The sequence below is a fragment of the Macrobrachium nipponense genome, chromosome 18 (assembly GCF_015104395.2).
Source record: "Macrobrachium nipponense isolate FS-2020 chromosome 18, ASM1510439v2, whole genome shotgun sequence".
NCBI lineage: Eukaryota > Metazoa > Arthropoda > Malacostraca > Decapoda > Palaemonidae > Macrobrachium > Macrobrachium nipponense.
Window position 1 is genome coordinate 22,735,030 of NC_087211.1, and position 18,403 is coordinate 22,753,432.

The following is an 18,403-nucleotide window of genomic DNA, read 5'->3' on the forward strand; positions in this document are numbered from 1 at the left end:
GAAAGGATTATTTTGTAATAATAAACTTGCATTAAGCAGTGACTAGTTAAGAGCCCTCCAATGTTTCCATTTCCACTTTTATGCACCATACTAGAAAGTCATAGGATGCTTGCCACAGGGCTCTCATAAGACTTTTACCACAACAGCAACAATTATTCTTGAACATTTTGGAAGACTTTTGATGGCAACGTCTAGCAAGGTGGTAGAGGCTAATATTAATACTATAAAGGTGGATCCTAGTATGAAATTCTGCTTAGGCTGTCACCTCAGAGATTCTTCTCATAGGGGTCCTCCACATAGGAGGGTAGTGCCGTCACTGCACCTCATTCGGTGCAATGTAGGCATTACTTGCGGTATTTTGAGCGTCCCTTTGGGCTCTAGCTGCAACTACTTTCATTCCTTTTACTGTCCCTCCATTCATATTCTCTGAATTTCATCTTACTGTCCACCCTCTCCCAACAATTGTTTCATAGTGCAACTGCGAGGTTTTCTTCCCGTTACACCTTTCAAACCCTCTTCTGTCAATTTCTGTTTCAGCACTGAATGGCCTTAGTTGCTCCAGTACTTGGCATAAGTAATGCCAAAATTCTATATAAATCAAATAAAACTCAAATCAAATCATAGGGGTCCTAAATTGTTGAGTAGCTATAAATAAAGGAGGCTTTTCCCTTTTAGAAGGGAGCTGTAGTGTTGCCCATTCCTTGGTGGAGTTTTCTGAAACTTGGATAACAGAGACAAATGGTTTTAATTCTTCCATTGTCTCTGGTCTTTTAATCACTACAAAATTCTAAAAATCTGACTTTTAAAAGATTAAAAATTTTGAAAATGAAAGGACAGAAGGCTGGCACTCTTTGGTGAGCAACTTTGGTCCTGATAAAGTGTCTTCTATAGCTTTTAACATTACAGACAGGTAAGAAGACTTTCTGTTAGTGGTTTTTCACATGTACAGCTTCGATCATTGTTTTTCTTTCATTAATTAGACATTTTACTCTAGGGTAGGAAAATGCGCACTGATGCATCTAACCAATGATCATAACTTCATAAGTATTATCAGGGATGAGTATTGGAGCCCATATCATGTTATGATTAGAAGTTTTGTATTCAGACCTGACCAATAGTGGCTTCCAGCCATAATTCCAATACTAGACCTTATTTGGGCCATATTTGCATCCCCTCTCACTTCTGGGTTGCAGGATGCAGTACTTTTACAAGTACCATACTAACTTAAATTCCTTTTAGGAATCATGCATCATGTCGCTCATACATTGCCATTCTGTGGCTGCAACATTTTCTGATGTTATTAACAATTTCCTTACGGAATTAATAAAATACTGCAAGCTATGTACCCCTTTTGGGGGAGCTTGCGCAATCTGACTGAGTATATCTACAGCTTAGCTGCAAGTGCCTGTTCCCCAAGAGGCAGAGGTCCTGGGTCAATTACCATAACCCTCTGAAACTGTTATTTTCATTGGGGGAAGGATCCCAATTTCCTTAGGGAATTGATCAAATTTTCTGATGTTATTAACAATTTCCTTACGGAAATTGTTAATAACATTTGGAGAAACTTGCACATTGTGACTGAGCTTCAACAACTGAACTGTAACTGCCTATTACTAAAGAGGCAGAAATCCTGGCTAAGTTACAATTTCCCTCCGAAAATATAGTAATCTCAGTCGGAGTCAGATGGATCCTAGTAACCCTTTAGAGGGAAAAAATCTAGGAATGCTTTTGGGGGGAAAAGACCCTCTAGCACCAACAGCTGTAAATGGGGATAGAATTCCTTCTATAAGGCTTCTCCCATGGCTACCTGAAATATGTCTCTGATCCATCTGGATTCAGCAGGGTCATTTCAGTAGCAATGCCCCCTTCATACTCCAGAGTAAGAATGTCTCCCCAAGCAAAAATCCCTCTATTTCCTCCATGGGTTTAACCTGGGAGGTAGTGGGGATTGATGTTACTGGGTTTTTGCCCAAACATAAAATATCTGGGAGGTACTGGGGACTGATGTTAGGGTCAAACTTGAATCTTGATCTGAGAAAAAAAGGGTTACGTATCTATTGCCAGAGTTTTGCAGGAAAGATATCACTGCCCCTTCCCTTAGTCCTACTGAACCCTAGGAATCACTGGGACAGCTTAAAAATAGCAGTTTCATCATTAACCTGCTGCCAGTAGCATACTACAAGTTTGGTACATATCTATCAACCAAGCAAATTCTAATTGTTTTTAACACAAGACTATACCCATGCAGTTGTTATGAGCCATACCCACTGGCACAAAATGAACCAAGAAATTTGATACGGAACACTTTAACTGAAGGTCCAGCATAATGGCAGCCCTGAAGTGATATAAAGCAAGGTATTAGAAGCCAGTCAGTATTAAATTATTAATGAGGAACACCTCTGTAGTTCCTCTTACAGTTTCCATATTTGTAATAGATTCTATTAGAAATCTATGTTGACTCAGGCCCTCTGCGGTTTAAGTTAGTTTTGTCAGCTGTATATGGCTGTACGGTATTAGTCTTTTTTCACTAACTATATAAAATTTTAATTTTAATTGTCATACCATTTGCACTGATATCCTATGTACTAATTTGTTTAGTTAGCCGAAGCCCCTACTTTTAAGTAGTTTTAGGTTATTAATTTATACCTAGGATACTCTTTATTCCCATCCTAGGCCATTTGGGCTAAACTACCACTTAGTACACCAACAATAGGAAGTTTCCTAATTGTTTTGAGCGCCTCAGTGGCGTGATTGGTATGGCCTTGGCCTGCCACCTCTGTGGCCGTGAGTTCGATTCTCAAGCATTCCACTGAGGGGTTAGAGATGTGTATTTCTGGGGGTAGAAGTTCACTCTCGATGTGGTTCGGAAGTCAGGTAAAGTAGTTGGTCCCATTGCTGAATAACCATTGATTCCATGCAATGTAAAAACACGATAAAAACAAACCCGATTATTCTCTTAGCCTAGCATAGGGCATTGCTTCATCCAGATTATTCTAGATCAAATGTAAAGGCTATATAAAAACTGAAAGTTACTTACATGTAAATTCATAGTTAGGCTTACATCTTTTGTCTCACTCTGATTGTTTACATTTACCCCTAGGCTATTTGGTCTACTGTTTCTATATGAAGCTAACTGATGAGAAATTTTATAGCTAGGCTATCACCTAGTAAAATATATTGTCTAATCCTGATTAATTTACCTTTAAAGGTAGCCTTCAAGATAGGCTACTATCTCATAGTTCATTTGGTCTATATATACTGTTTTTGGTCTACTATATAAAACAATAAATTACTAATGTGAAACTTTATAGTTAGGCTATCACCTAGTATAGGTTATTGTCTAGTCCTGATTAACTGGTTTTGGTCTACTACAGGTAGGCTAGCCTATCACCTAGCCTAGGTTACTGTTCAAACCAATCTAGATTAATTCCATTTTAACGGTATGCACATGATAGCCTAAGGTATTAAGACAATGCTTATATAATAGGCTATATAAATAGGGAAAATGTCTGTACGTAGTCATTTGTTCAATCATAAGGTCTTTGGTGTAAACTTAGGTTACTGCCTAGGCCTATAACCTAACTGGATATATCCCTAAATCTTACTTTAATTCAGGTTACTGTCTAATCCAGGTTATTTTTCTTCACCCCTAACTCTTTCATATCTGCTTAGTTTTGAGCACTGTGTCCCCAGATATCCGAGGTATCTGGGAGCGCTCGACAGTGCGAAAAAATAATTATATCGATAATTCAGCAAAAGTATAAATTTTATGCCAACAACGTATATTTTCTGTCCTTTTTTTCTAAATGTTAGTATTATATGGGGGAATAGTCAGAATAAGAGTCCCAGCCCTCCAAATACGAAAAAATGTGAGTTATTTAACAAGAAAACAAAAAAACTTTACTTATTTTTATATTTTCGTTTGTAACCCAAAAACTGTGAAAGTCAGGCAATTTAATTATTTTTTATGAGAAAGCCAATAAAATTCTCTAAATATTGACATATAAAACAATGGAAAACGAATAAGTCCAGCCAGTGAAAAAATTGATAGAAAAGAGGGTAAGAAACAGAGTGCAGTACAGGGATTTGAGCATGCGCAGTACAGAAACTACTTTGCTGGCATATTGATACCCGAGATACATGGTCCAAGGTATGATCTAGCCTGTGGAAGTCGCTACTTAACGAAAAAAAAAAAAAAAATGCCCCTACCACACGCGCGAAAAATTTTGGTAAATTTTACGTACCTCTACGTCATTTGGATAGATAGGGGATAGAGTATTTTTATGTGCTATTACGTCAGTTGGACATGAAAGGGTTAAGGATACATAATCCTAGGTTGTAGGCTACAGAGAATATCTACTACAGTCTAGCTAACATATTCTCACTGGATCGACGTAGATTGTAGGCTACTGCCAGTAGGCTATTGCTGACATTGTTATCTGAACAGATGATTTATTTATATTAATAATAATTGTGGAACATTTTACATAAAACTTCTAAATAGAATAACTTTTTCAAAACAACTTTGGCTTCTACAAACAGATAATGATTTCAAAATGTAAGAAGCACCAAATTGCACTGGCAAAAAAGCTGGTTTAAGACTTTTCATGCACACTAAAATCATTGATCCACATTATAAAGTAACAAAATTTTTATCTGAAACTTAAAATTGTACACTTAGCTTTTAACTTATAAGATTCCATTGTGACATGATCACAAGCTTGAAAACAAGCGGCAAAATTCCCCCCCCCCCCTCCCCCCCCCATAAACTTAACCAATCTGGCTACCAAACTCACCCTCAGTCGCACTTTCCTCTTTACACCACTGAATGCACACAGGACAATTGACAATTGACCTATACCTACACAGAACAAAATGGAAACACAAACACAGGTACTCACCCAACTCCAGATACTCCGGGCTATGGTGTGCTGTCTGCTGGTCGAGGTCGCTGAGACACTAACAACAACAAAGACAACAACCAAGAACTACAACCCAACAACACAACACCCAAAGCCCACAACCCAACTCAACAACACAACACCAAAGGAACACAACCCCACAACTCAACAACAAATAACCACCAACAACACAACAAGCCAACACATACCCACTAATAACACCAAGAAATCACAACAGCCCACCAACAACAACCCCCCAACAACTCCAAAGCAAACAATATCAAACTTAATAACTAACAACAAATCAACAAAACACAAAACTTTACTGACTTTCAATGCCTTCAATAGACTGCTGCCAACACTACTACTCTTTACAGGCTCTGCCAAAAGACTGACTAAAGACTCACTGAAACACAGAACTCTAACAACTAACTCCAGCTGCACTAGCAGATAACCCAGAACTCATCAACAGCCAATTCAATGGTTAACCCTTTAACGCCGATTGGACGTATTAAACGTCGATATAAAATTTTTTTTTTTTTATTCGCGGAAATGTAGTTATATGCCTACTAGGCAAAAACTTTTGAATCACACGCCTTGGGGGATGCTGGAAGCTCATGGATCAAGGCGTTGTTTTGTTTACAATCGTTACCAAGGCGCGCAAGCGCGAATTTCTTTCTTGTCGCACTAAAAAGCATCAGCGACACATCTCAGAAATTATTTCGTCACTTTGACATAATTTTTGCACCGTTTTATATTAGCAGTAACATAAAGTTTTATATATGGAAATGTGCACAATTTCATTTAGAATAAAACTAAAAACAACCCATGGCTGTAGCTTTTATCAGTTTTGAAATATTTTCATATAAATAACGATAAGTGCCAAAATTTCAACCTTTGGTCAACTTTGACTCGACCGAAATGGTAAAAAAACGCAATTGTAAGCTAAAACTCTTATATTCTAGTAATATTCAATCATTCACCTTAATTTTGCAACAAATTGGAAGTCTCTAGCACAATATTTCGATTTATGGTGAATTTTGAAAAAAAAAAACTTATTCCTTATGTCCGCGCGGTAACTCGACAGAAAAAATCAGAAATTCTTTTGTCCGATTGTCGTAATGTTTGCACCATTTTAAATTAGCCATTACAAAAAGTTTTATATATGAAAATGTGTGCAATTTCATGTAGAATACAATTAAAAACAACCCATGGTTGTAGCTTTTATCAGTTTTGAAATATTTTCATATAAATAACGATAAGTGGCAAAATTTCAACCTTCGGTCAACTTTGACTCGACCGAAATGGTAAAAAAACGCAATTGTAAGCTAAAACTATATTACATTCTAGTAATATTCAATCATTTACCTTTATTTTGCTACAAATTGGAAGTCTCTAACACAATATTTCGATTTATGGTGAATTTATGAAATAAACTTTTTTCTTACGTCCACGCGGTAACTCTTCTGAAAAAATCATTAATTTTTTCGTCCGATTGTCGTAATGTTTGCACCATTTTAAATTAGTCGTTACATAAAGTTTTATATATGAAAATATGCGCAATTTCATTTAGAATACAACAAAATACAACCCATGGTTGTAGCTTTTATCAGTTTTGAAATATTTTCATATAAATAACGATAAATAGAAAAAATTCGTCCTTCGGTCAACTTTAACTCGACCGAATGGTCGAAAACTGCAATTGTAAGCTACAACACTTGCAGTCTAGTAATATTCAATCAATTACCTTCATTTTGCAACAAACGGGAAGTCTCTAGCACAATATTTCGATTTATGGTGAATTTCTGAAAACATCTTTTTTTAATGTCCGGGCGTTACGAATTCATGCATCATTTTGTGACAATATTTTCTCTGTGTTGTCTTGATCGTTTTACAATTTGTTATATACCAAAATGATCAAAATTTAGTGTACAATACAACGAGAAAAAAATTAACTCGTTAGCTTTAACCGTTTTGCTCACAGCGCGATTTGTATACAATTATATATGAATTTTTTTTTGTGCTGTCATATGTCCCAATATTTATATATGATATTTTTTTTCATTTCTGATGGTTGCATACTAAACTTCAGGCAATGAAAAAAAGGAGCCAAAAATTAACTCTTAATCTTGAAAAATAAGCGTGCTGTGATTTTTTGAAAAAAAAAAAAAAAAAATTCCACTTCTGCGCTCACTCGCCGCTGGCATACAGGAGACAATGCTTAAAATACCGCTTTGGCATTTAAGGGTTAACTATCCATACAGCAATTACACACTCTCTCTCTCTCTCTCTCTCTCTTTAGGACATTGTCAAATGGAACTCCATAACACCTCCATATTTCCTCCCCCATTACATTTGACAATGTCTCCTTACATTCCCAACACCCACACTAAATAGCCTTCCGCAACACCCACGGATGCTCAGACGCAGGCCCCCTGTATCTTGTTTTAGGGCCCTCCTACACACTCTCAATTACACCGCCATCCACTTCTCCCAGACACTTCCAGTCAGACTCCCATTACTGTCTCCCTCAATACTATCCTCCCAAATCCCACTCACTATCTCATCTACCCCTTCCAACTCTTGTCCCAATATCTCTCGCAAATCTGCCACCAAATCACTTACCTCATTTACACTCCTGCCAACCACATCCTTACCACCTGATTCCCTTCCTGGCTAAACTTCACTAAACCCTGACAATTCAACCCACATACGCTATATGTATCATTCCTCCCCTCAAAGTCATCTGTATTACATGCCTTATCCACCATTTTTACCCTAACACTAACCTCTCTATCATGAAGCTCATATTTCTCCCTTTCATTCCCTTTCCTTACCTCCTTCTGCTTTCTTCCATACTCAGCCAACATAACACCAACTGCCGATCTTCCATACCCATTTGCTCACTGACACTCAGCTCACATTCATTCACCCTCAACCACTCACTCATTGCATTCTCCTGAACATACTGTGGTACTTCCCTCCACTTACGGAGCTGGCTGTGGTGGGCCCTAACTTCGTCCACGCCCCCATCTACTCGCAATTTTCCCAACACAACTTCAATCCACTCGGTCCCACTTCCAAAATCTCAAAAGGCCCTTCAAATTTCTCCCTTACCTTATTCACATTCATTCTCCCCATCTCAACCACCTCTTTCAACACCTTATCTCCAATCCTAAAACTTTCAAACCTCTCACTCGCTTTCTTCCACAAGTTCCAATCGCTCTCTGACAGACCTAACTGCTGCCTAACAATCCTTTCAAAATTCAACACATACTTACAAGGAGACATACCTATACTCTTCTGCAGTGTGGCGTTATATACCCACACTGCACGTCCTACATACATATCCCAATCATTGTCGCCTTTACTCATCATTCGCAAAATCTTGGTCATCGTTCTAACAGTCCTGTCCGCCAAACCTTTCGCGCTGGGCATATGCAGAGCAGAATACACATGGACAATACCCCATTCCTTCAACATTTCTTCAAATTCCCACCCCACAAACTCAGGCCCATTATCACTCAACATTTTCCCCAGCTTACACACACATAGGCAACATCACTTGCCCCACCATTTGTGTAACGGTTTCACTCCTCTTACCATTGATGGGAACCACATAGGCAAATTTACTCATGTGATCCACCATCACAATCATTCCCACATGCCCGATCACAGTCTTTGGCAACGAAACAATCAATCACAATCATTTCAAATGGCTTTTTCATCTGCAATCGCAACACAGGTGGAGTCACATCCACACACTGATACTTTCCCCTCTGACAGTCTTCCCACGTAACAGCCACATCCACACAAATCTTATTCAACCCAGGCGTATAAATCTCTCTCTCATGCACTCCCACAACTTATTTTTCCCCATATGCCCAAACGGATCATGCACCAACAAACACATACTCTCATGCACCAACAAACACATACTCTCATGCACCAACAAACACATACTCACCGCTGACTCGACAGAAAACACTGGCACATACATTTCCCTGTCATGCACCCCTTCTTGATGCAAAAGTACACTATGTTTTTACAAACTACAAACTGCTGAGCAACCCTCTTATACACATCCAACTCAATCAGCCAATCTTCCACATGCACTCCCCCCAAAACACACTGCCGCAACATACTTATCTCCAAGCACTTATCTTGTACAGTGGTACCTCAGGATACGAAATTAATCCGTTCTGAGGCAGCCTTCGTAACCTGAGCTTTTTGTATCTTGAACCGCATTTTACATGTAAATTGCCTAATTTGTTCCAAGCCCTACAAAAACACCCCAGTAAATTTTATAATAAAGCTAAATTGACCAATAAACAATGAAATACAACAATTTGGACCATTCAATACCTAACATAACCTTTATTGTAGTACATACCTGTAAATAAAGTGTAATAGTGTACATGGTACAAGAAATACTTTACGTACATGTACGTACATATGTAGTAAAATGTGGAACCCAACCTTACCTTTCGAGTGAGGCGATCTCCGAAAGTGGCGACAGAGGAGGACAAATGGCAGAAAACATGAACACTTAACTTTACGAAATACATTAAAAGATGGCAGAAAACATTAACACTAAACTTTACGAAACACATTAACAAATGGCAGAAAACATTAATACTTGATTATCTCCATCTTCGCTCTCCATAGAAAGCATCCTCTTCTTTCTGTGAACTTCAGCAACATTCTTGGGACCAAAGGCTAATAACGTAAGTAATTAAGTTCACACACACAACACGATAAAGTAACTTACAGTACAACAAAAGTGAAATCACTAACAGGAATTTAAATTACGTTAACAAACGAAATACGTATATGTGAAGGAACGAATTCTAGTGTTTACGATAACGCTGCCACAAAAAAATGGTCAAGGAACGCCTTTACATAGAGGCATGATGCTGAGCAATAAAAGAGCAGGATCTTATGGTGGTGACTAGCATCAGGAACCGATGGGAGAGTGGGAGGATGGTGGCGAGTCTACTCAGTTGGCAGCGTGCGAGTTTTAAAATTTTTATTGGTGGTCCAGGCAAATCTCGGGACTTTACAGCAACAACCTTTCATAACCTGAACTATTTTCATATGTAGAGCCAAAAAAATCTTCGTATTTGCTTTCGTAACTTGAATTTTTTGTAAGCTGGGACTTTCGTGTGTCGAGGTACCACCGTATTTCCTCAATCTCCTCCTCACTCAACAAATCATTCTCACTTCTAGCAATATCAATCACCCCCCCCCAAAGTTCGCTACAAATGCACTACCATCCTGAATCCTAGCTATTGTGCTACCCTCCTTACTAAGAATCCCATTTCCTATATCTACGCTTACATCATGCATCCTCAAAAAATCCATCCCTATAAAAAAGCAAGCTGGAAATTCATTTTCTCCCATGATTATAAAGTTATGTACTACTTCAAAATCTCCTAACCTAACTTTTAACTGCACCTCTTCCCACACTAAAACACTTCCTTGTCCCAACCCATGTATCCTTGTACGCCACCTTTTCACTTCCCAATTGCATCTCTCCAGTTCACTCACTACTGACCCACTCACCAAGGAAGCTTGTGCCCCCGTATCAACCAAACCACAGTACTCACTATCATATTCCTCATACCTCCCCTTTACACTCCCTAATTTCACACTCACTCCGCAACTTGTCACATCCATTCTTAAAAAGAACATTAACACTGGACCTGATATCAATTAAAGGAACCAAACACAGTCCTTTGCATCTCACTTTTACACTCATACATTCATGAGTTCTATCCTCATACCCTTTTTCATGTAACAATCCTTCATGCACATGCATCACTCTTACTGCCCGCATTCCAGAGGACCTACCAACTGAATCCCCTTTTCACTTAGTTTACCGAATTCCCAACCTGACTCATACTCTTTCGCCTACACACACTTGCCACTTGACCTTTCATTCCACATACAACACACTTCGCACGCTGTTCTTCACACATCTTAGCATAATGCCCATTCTTCCCTCAGTTGCCACAAACCACATTCATACGGGTATCCCGACATCCACTAGCTAGCTATGCGTCCTACCTGTTCACACCTGTAACATTTAATATCCCTATCTTTCTTACACTTGCTGACTAAATGCCCCCTTTGCCCACACCCGAAGCACACTCCTAACGCCCACCGACATTCATTCTTCCTGTGTCCTGGCTTACCACATCTGTAACACTGCTGTTTTCGCTCACAACTAACTGACCCTACTCTTCCAACACTCGCACTCCTTACGTTTCAGATTTATAAACTCGTATTCGCTCTCCGGTACAGTCACCAACAACTTTTGCACTAACTCCTTACACTCATTTATCCCCTCTTCCCCAAACTTTTTCCAAGCAAATGTTTCTAACCTACAGACATACATTGACAACGACTCCCCAACATTCATTCTTGCCTCTTCAAAATCTTGGTTTCTCCTATATCTAACGCTACTCTCTATCCTCTTTGCCTGTTCTACAATCCTGGCTTTCACACTCTCATACGGCACATTCCCTACACTCATTACCCCAAACATACTCAACAAAAATCCCGTCAAAAAGCTACCTAACTCTCTTGCCCAAATTCTCTTGTTATCCCCATATTTAGCCTCACAAACTTCTCATATTCCTTAAAAAGTCCCCTATGTCCCTACTACCATATTCCTTGTATTGTGCACATCGGGTACTCTTGATTATGCTCTTCTTACCCTTCTTTCTACCCACCTGTTTCCACTCACCGCTATCTAAATCACTCTCAGCCCTTTCCCCAATGTATTCAGTCCTAGTCTCATCCTGTCGGTCACCATTACTAACCTTCTTTCCCTTAGTCTTCTTCTTTTCCTCAGCCCCTTCTTATTCTTGTCCTCAGGTTTATCCTTATCCTGTGTCTTCCCCTTACCTGTCACAACCAAATCACTTTTACTCTCATCCACCTGTTCTCTCACTTTCTTCATTACTCCTGGCCCATCACAAGACCCAGTAAGCCTACCTCCTACCGTTCCCTCTCCCATGAACCCCTTCATCATTTCCTGCACTGCATTCATCATTACTCCGAATTTTTCATCCATTTTCTCAACCATTCTCTCTTCCACTCCTTTCATCTCTTCTTTCATTTCCACTTTTGCACTCCTTAGCATTCCCCTCATTTCCTCTAATTCGCTCTTCAGCTCCTCACACTCCACCCTCAACCTCTTATTCTCCACTTCCAACCTTTCCTTAGCTTCCCTCGTCAACCACAACTCCTCCTTCAGCCTCTCCATCTCCTTCAACCCTTCCATCCTCACTTTCTCCACCAATCCCACAACTCACTACCCCAATTGGCCTGCAGCTGCCTCACCAACAGCCCCACGTTGGGCGCTAAAAAATAATGTGGCAGGATCACAAGCTTAAAAAACAAGCGGTAAAATCCCCCCCCCCCCTTAAACTTAACCAATCCAGCTACCAAACTCACCCTCAGTCACACTTTCCTCTTTACACTACTGAATACACGCAGGACAATTGACCTATACCTACCCATAGAACTAAAAAAAAAAAAAAAAGAAAAAAAAAACACACACACACACAAACACAGGTATTCACCCAACTCCAGATACTCCGAACTATGCTGTGCTGTCCGCTGGTCGAGGTCACTGAGACACTAACAACAACAAAGACAACAACCAAGAACCACAACACCACAACCCAACAACACAACACCCAAGGACCACAATCCCACAATAAAACACCAAAGGACCACAACCCACAACTCAACAACACAACAAGCCAACACAAACACCCACTAACAACACCAAGAAATCACAACAGCTCTCCAACAACAACCCCCCAACAACTCCAAAGCAAACAATATCAAACTTAACAATAACTAACAAAACACAAAACTTAGCTGACTTTCAATGCCTTCAATAGACTGATGCCAACACTACTACTCTTTACAGGCTCTGACTAAAGACTCACTGAAACACAGAACTCTAACAACTAACTCCAGCTGCACCAGCAGACAACCCAGAACTCACCAACAGCCAATTCAATTGTTAACTATCCATACAGCAATTACACCCTCTCTCTCTCTCTCTCTCTCTCTCTCTCTCTCTCTCTCTCTCTCTCTCTCTCTCTCTAAGACGTTGTCAAATGGAACTCCATAACTCCTCCATACCATGAACCTCGGTAATGAAATTAATAAGCAAAGAGCGAAATTCTCGGACCTAGCCAAACTATCATAAATCGTAAGAAGCGCCAAGGAAATAAGCCAATTAGTTTTTCACTCACATTAAATAATTTCTTTACAATCTAAACTAGAACTTTTTTAACCGAACTTAAAACTAAGCACTTAGCTGATTCAATAAGAGAAGAACGGACTTCTCTGAGCTCTGGTTTCTTGCTGGTCAGAGAAAGGAATGGCGTCTTGGTTGAATTTTGATCGTATGTGAACAATATGACAGTTTATGCACATAGCCACTTTTTGCAATTTTGATATAGGTAAACTTGGTAGTATTAGAGTTTGCTGTGGTTAATAGAAAGTGCTCTTTTATCCTGAGTTCATTTATACTCTTATCACATGTTATAATGTTTATCATTACGGCACAATACCCGGCCACAAGACCAGTTAAGAGAATTCTTTGACATTAGTCTCGTCACCATGGAGCTGTGATTAGACCATGGAAAGGGCAATCCTTTGAGGACGAGACAGCGACTACACCATCAAACATTCTGTATAGTGCACTGTTTGTAGCTGATCTTTCTGTTACTTTTGCAGTAGCAAGATATTACCGGATGACTGACTGGAATTTTTTTTTAAGTATAAAGGGAGATACGCAGTCATGGTTTATTTCTGTTGTATTTGTGGATTACTGTATACTCAAACTTAAGCAAACGAGATCAATGAATTTCTTGTTTTTGAGAAATCCAATTTCTAATCTGGAGTTAACTATTTTTAAAGTTTTGGTCCATACATCTTGGTTTGCATGTCAATATACATTTCCAAAACTGTATGAATCCTTCTTGTTATCCAAACTGTCATACAGTGGTGGCTTTGGATATCTTGTTTTTTGGTAGGCTAAGCTACTCTGACAAAGTTCTTGAATGACATATTTCATTTCCATAAGTACTAGTATATTTTTTGGCTGTTTACGGTTTAATATATACACATACAGCATGAATAATTATTATTCCCTTGGAATCTGCAAATTTTTAAGTATGTATATTTTCATAGGCTTTCCAGGGCTATAGATTTTCGGGTAGCCTAGAGATAGCAGAGAGTAGGCAATACCAGTCACTATTCCTTCTTCTGCAGTTATGGACTCTTTGGATATATTTAATACGAGTAACTGCATATGTATTTTTGGATATGTGTATCTTTCCATTCTTATGAAATTAAAGAATTAATTCTGTTGTTTTTCAAGTATTTTAGAAAAAAACTAATTTGGTAATCAGGTGTTTTTGTGAACCACTGAGGTTAGCGAGTGCTAAATCATTTTGGAATATGTAGCTTTCACTAAGCATATGATAGTTTTACTGAGATCTTCTATGGTGTCTTTGTATGAAAACTAATTTCATTCCTTAAAATGTGATACTTATGAAATCAGTTTTTTCCTCTGATAAATTCTATAAGTACAGTATATTGTTGTGGTTACTAGTAATGAATGATTTCTTCAGAATGTCTATTGATATACATAGATGCCTTGGTAAAATCTCTTGACTTGTTTTGCTACCTGGCACAAAAGATTGCTATTCTAATCTGCTTCTGGGCTCCAGGAACTACCTGTGCACCTGAGGAGGGCAGTTCCTTGGGCTGACCAATGATGACAACCTCAGCCCTACACTTTTTAGATCTACTTGACCTATACAATGGTTTTAATTTTCTACTCTGATCTACTGTATAACCTGAAAAAAAATGGGAAAATGAAAAGACCCCCATTTTCACAAGAGAAATTGTGCTAATACCTATTTCCATACGCAGCCTATCATCCTCAACATGAAGCCTAACCAAATTAGTATGTAGTAGATTACTTAAAAACATTCACTAAAACTGTCAAGATTGAAAATGAATCTTTGCGATAACACAGTAGGTGGATGCAATTATGCAGTTACATGATACCTGAAAATGAATCTTTGAATTAACACGGTAGGTGGGTGCAATGATGCAGTTAGATGATATCTGGAGGTTAATCATTTTTGTCCCATTCTGGTTTTTTTAAGTTTGTTATAAAATGAAGGGCAAGATAGAGATAATTAGTCAGTGAACAAAATTTTTAAACACCTACTTAACCAAATGCCATGGTTTTCTTGAAATTTGCTAAATAATAAAATGTGGTTGCGATAAAGACTAAGGTATACAGGTAGGAATGATTTTTTTTTATCCTGAGTACATTACTGTTATACCTCTTACAAATAACATTTTTCATGATGCAATACAGATGTCATAATAGGCTTCAATCAAATTGATTTATACATCCACTATCTAGCTCGGGTAATGAGAGGTTCAGTGCCTTCTCTTTTAGAAGTTTTTTTATATTAGTTTTCCCTTCTCCAGTAGTTTCCATCTACTAGGTCACACCATTATTTAACACACAGCCCCTGGTTACAATCGGTTACCAGCATTTCAGTTTTATGTAACTTGTTAAATATATTCATAACTGGGTTTTAACTCTATAGGGTTTATCACTGTTGTATGGTTATCGGTGGCTTAGCCAAAATGCCGAGACCGGCTCATAAAATACAAATGTAACGGATATGCATCTTTTCCTTGGCTCTTAAAAAGTTGTCCTTTACTTCGTTGTATCCAATAATACTGTATGTAGTCATATATTACTATTGCATTGTAAATACAAACAAACTGAATATGTTTTGGTTTGGAAAAATCAGCTGATCTAGTTATGTTTATTTCGCTGCATTTAACTCAACTCAGAGCGATTTTCTTGCTTCTATTTAGTGTAAAGTAATCTCTAGAAACTCTATATGGGAGAAGGAGAAGGGTATGTTTCGTTACATGAAGTGTTTTAAGGTTGAAATATGATTTGAATACAGCTTGTTGCAAACTAGAATTAGTTATTTTTTTAACAGATGGCTCTGGGAGCTGTGTAAATAAATTAACAGATTTGCCATTTTTACCCTATTTCATCATAATACGAGCTTTACATATTTACCTCTTATCGGTATGAAAACATCAGTAAAGTCTGTTCTTCCATGCCAAGAATTCTTTATTAAAATACTTTTTTCTCCACTATAATTTGCAGTCTGAGTTTCATCTAGGTTACTGAGGCACAATAACTTATAATCATTAGTAGTGTGAACATTTTCTCAGCTTCAGCTACAAATGCAGCTTAGATTTAGCAGTATGTACTATATTTCCATGCCAATATTTTCTCCATGGCGAATAAATGTACAATGTAAAAATATATAAGTCCAATTCTACTTAATGTTATTTAAAAAAGCTACAGTAGTAATAACTATCATACAATGGCTGAAATGCAAGCAAAACATTATCAGATTCAGTTCAGTTGTTGTATCAAACCAAGTTTTCATTCAGTTGTTCATGGCTGTAATGTTTAAACAACAATTAATAATGTTACTAGCGATGCTTTTATCATTCTCTTTTGCTTTCTTAACCTATTTAACTAGAAAATATGATAAATAAAGAGATGGTGGAAATATTAGTATTCTGAAAAGGGTGCCTTTTTTTCACCTGTAAGTTCATCAATTAACATTAAAAATTTGAAGAACTACCATGCAGACCATCGTAAAGGATTAGGCCAATGAAATTCCACATTTTCATTAAAGAGTTATTACATATTACAGCAAAATATTTGGCTGCGACACTGTTTACGGCATCGTTAACCAGTCTAGGGCACCGTAAGGTGGATTATGGGGCCCATAGACTTTTTGAATTTCGGTTAGCGACTATTTCCAATTGCTGTCAAGCCCCAAGGAATGGAACCCCTTTTGGTAACCAGGGGCTGCCTGTACAACCAGTAAGGTTGTTGTAGTTCAATAGTTTTGGTCTGCTGACAGCAGCAATGAAATGCATTTGTAAAACTGCTGTTTGGTCCTATGATTACACACTTAGATATTCATGTTCTTTCCTGAATATATCCTAAACACTAGCTTGAACAAATATCATGTACTAAACTGGTGGCTTCCTTTCCAGCAGGTGGCACAGGAATGAGTTGGTTACAAGCACAGCAGCTAGAAGCAGAGCCTCTTATGGTATGACAAGAATTCCCTTTTGAAAATACAACTAGCCCAAAAAGTTTTACAAAAGCTAATTACATTTAAGAACAAAATTAAAGGTCTGAGGGGGAAATTCTGAATTGGTGATATTCTACATTCTTTCTAACATTCAAGGTCTTAACGAAATCAAGCTCACCACCAAGTTGTAAATGTCATAATTCTTTTTTATAATATGACCTAGTTGTAAATTTATTGATATATCACTACTACCGATATTACAATTACTCACCTAGCTTATGGTTACTTGACTGCATCTCCTCCCACCTCTGAACACATTTGTAAAGGAAACCATACTGAACCTGCAAATATTATATTGTATGAAGAACAATTACTTAATTACCATGAATTTAATATTATTAATATTTGAGAAAGTTAAATTACTGTGAAAATACTGTACTTCCATATCTTCAAGTTTTGAATTTTGAAGGTAAAATTCCTTTCATAACATTTAATACTACTGACCAGAGTTTGAACCATGTTTACACGGTTCTGACGCATCCTGTAAACTGCTTGAAAAACATCTACAGTGTTTTTAGCCTTCATTTCTTCCTGGAGGTTGCAAAGAGCAATAAATGTGCCTGTGCGACCAACCCCAGCACTGTAATGTAGACCATAAATAAATTTTACATTATATAACATTATATTTGTTTAGGTAATATTTGATAAATTGATCATTTTGTACACAGTATGTCCCCTGTAATTGCAGGGTTAGGGACCTCAACCATCTGTGTGAAGCAAAAATTTGTATTAGGTTGGTATCCCTTCTAAAAATGCTTATAACTGGCTATTTAAACACCAAAGAACCCCCCCCCCCCAATTGCTTATAACTGCCCCTTTTAATAGTTCAAACACCAAATATACCTCTAAAATGATCACCCTGAAACCCTATGCGTAATATAATTTCAAAGTCATCTCACAACATTACCCTTCAAAAAATATGGCTTACAACTATGTACGTGTGAAAACTAAACTCAACTCCCCTATATTCAAGCACCCTATTTTCTCTCATACAGTATTGATAAAATGTTTCACTCACAGATTCCATTTATACTGTATTATTATTATTATTTTGATCTGTTTTCATCGTATTATATATAAAAGAACAATCCTCCCGACATCTGTAATGTTTACGTTCTGAGAATCTGTTGATTGACGCTCTCAACTACTGAAAGAATTAGGAAAATCATTTTTTTGTTGCTAAAAGAAACTGAAGTATTAATGGAATTATTATTTATAATTTTGTACATAAACAAAATCTCAGTA

The 18,403-nt window shown here is 37.7% G+C and overlaps 2 protein-coding genes across 7 annotated transcripts in view; one reads left to right on the plus strand and one right to left on the minus strand.

The window, feature by feature from the left end:
* The window catches only part of LOC135196922 (meiosis-specific nuclear structural protein 1-like), a 508,419-nt gene extending 491,000 nt beyond the window's left edge, over window positions 1-17,419 (plus strand). The window contains exon 11 of one of the 2 annotated variants that reach the window (XM_064223758.1): window positions 17,058-17,419. The gene's annotated coding sequence lies outside the window, so the exon portion shown is untranslated. The remainder of the gene's footprint in view (window positions 1-17,057) is intronic. The other variant, XM_064223759.1, reaches the window with a different exon arrangement.
* LOC135196921 (receptor-type tyrosine-protein phosphatase eta-like) overlaps window positions 1-18,403 on the minus strand; it is a 416,919-nt gene that overhangs the window by 13,844 nt on the left and 384,672 nt on the right. For all 5 annotated transcript variants that reach the window (XM_064223752.1, XM_064223756.1, XM_064223753.1 and 2 more), the window contains exons 21-22: window positions 17,603-17,738; window positions 17,370-17,439 (exon numbers count right to left, since the gene is read on the minus strand). In XM_064223752.1, the coding sequence (XP_064079822.1) occupies window positions 17,370-17,439; window positions 17,603-17,738 (206 nt within the window). The remainder of the gene's footprint in view (window positions 1-17,369; window positions 17,440-17,602; window positions 17,739-18,403) is intronic.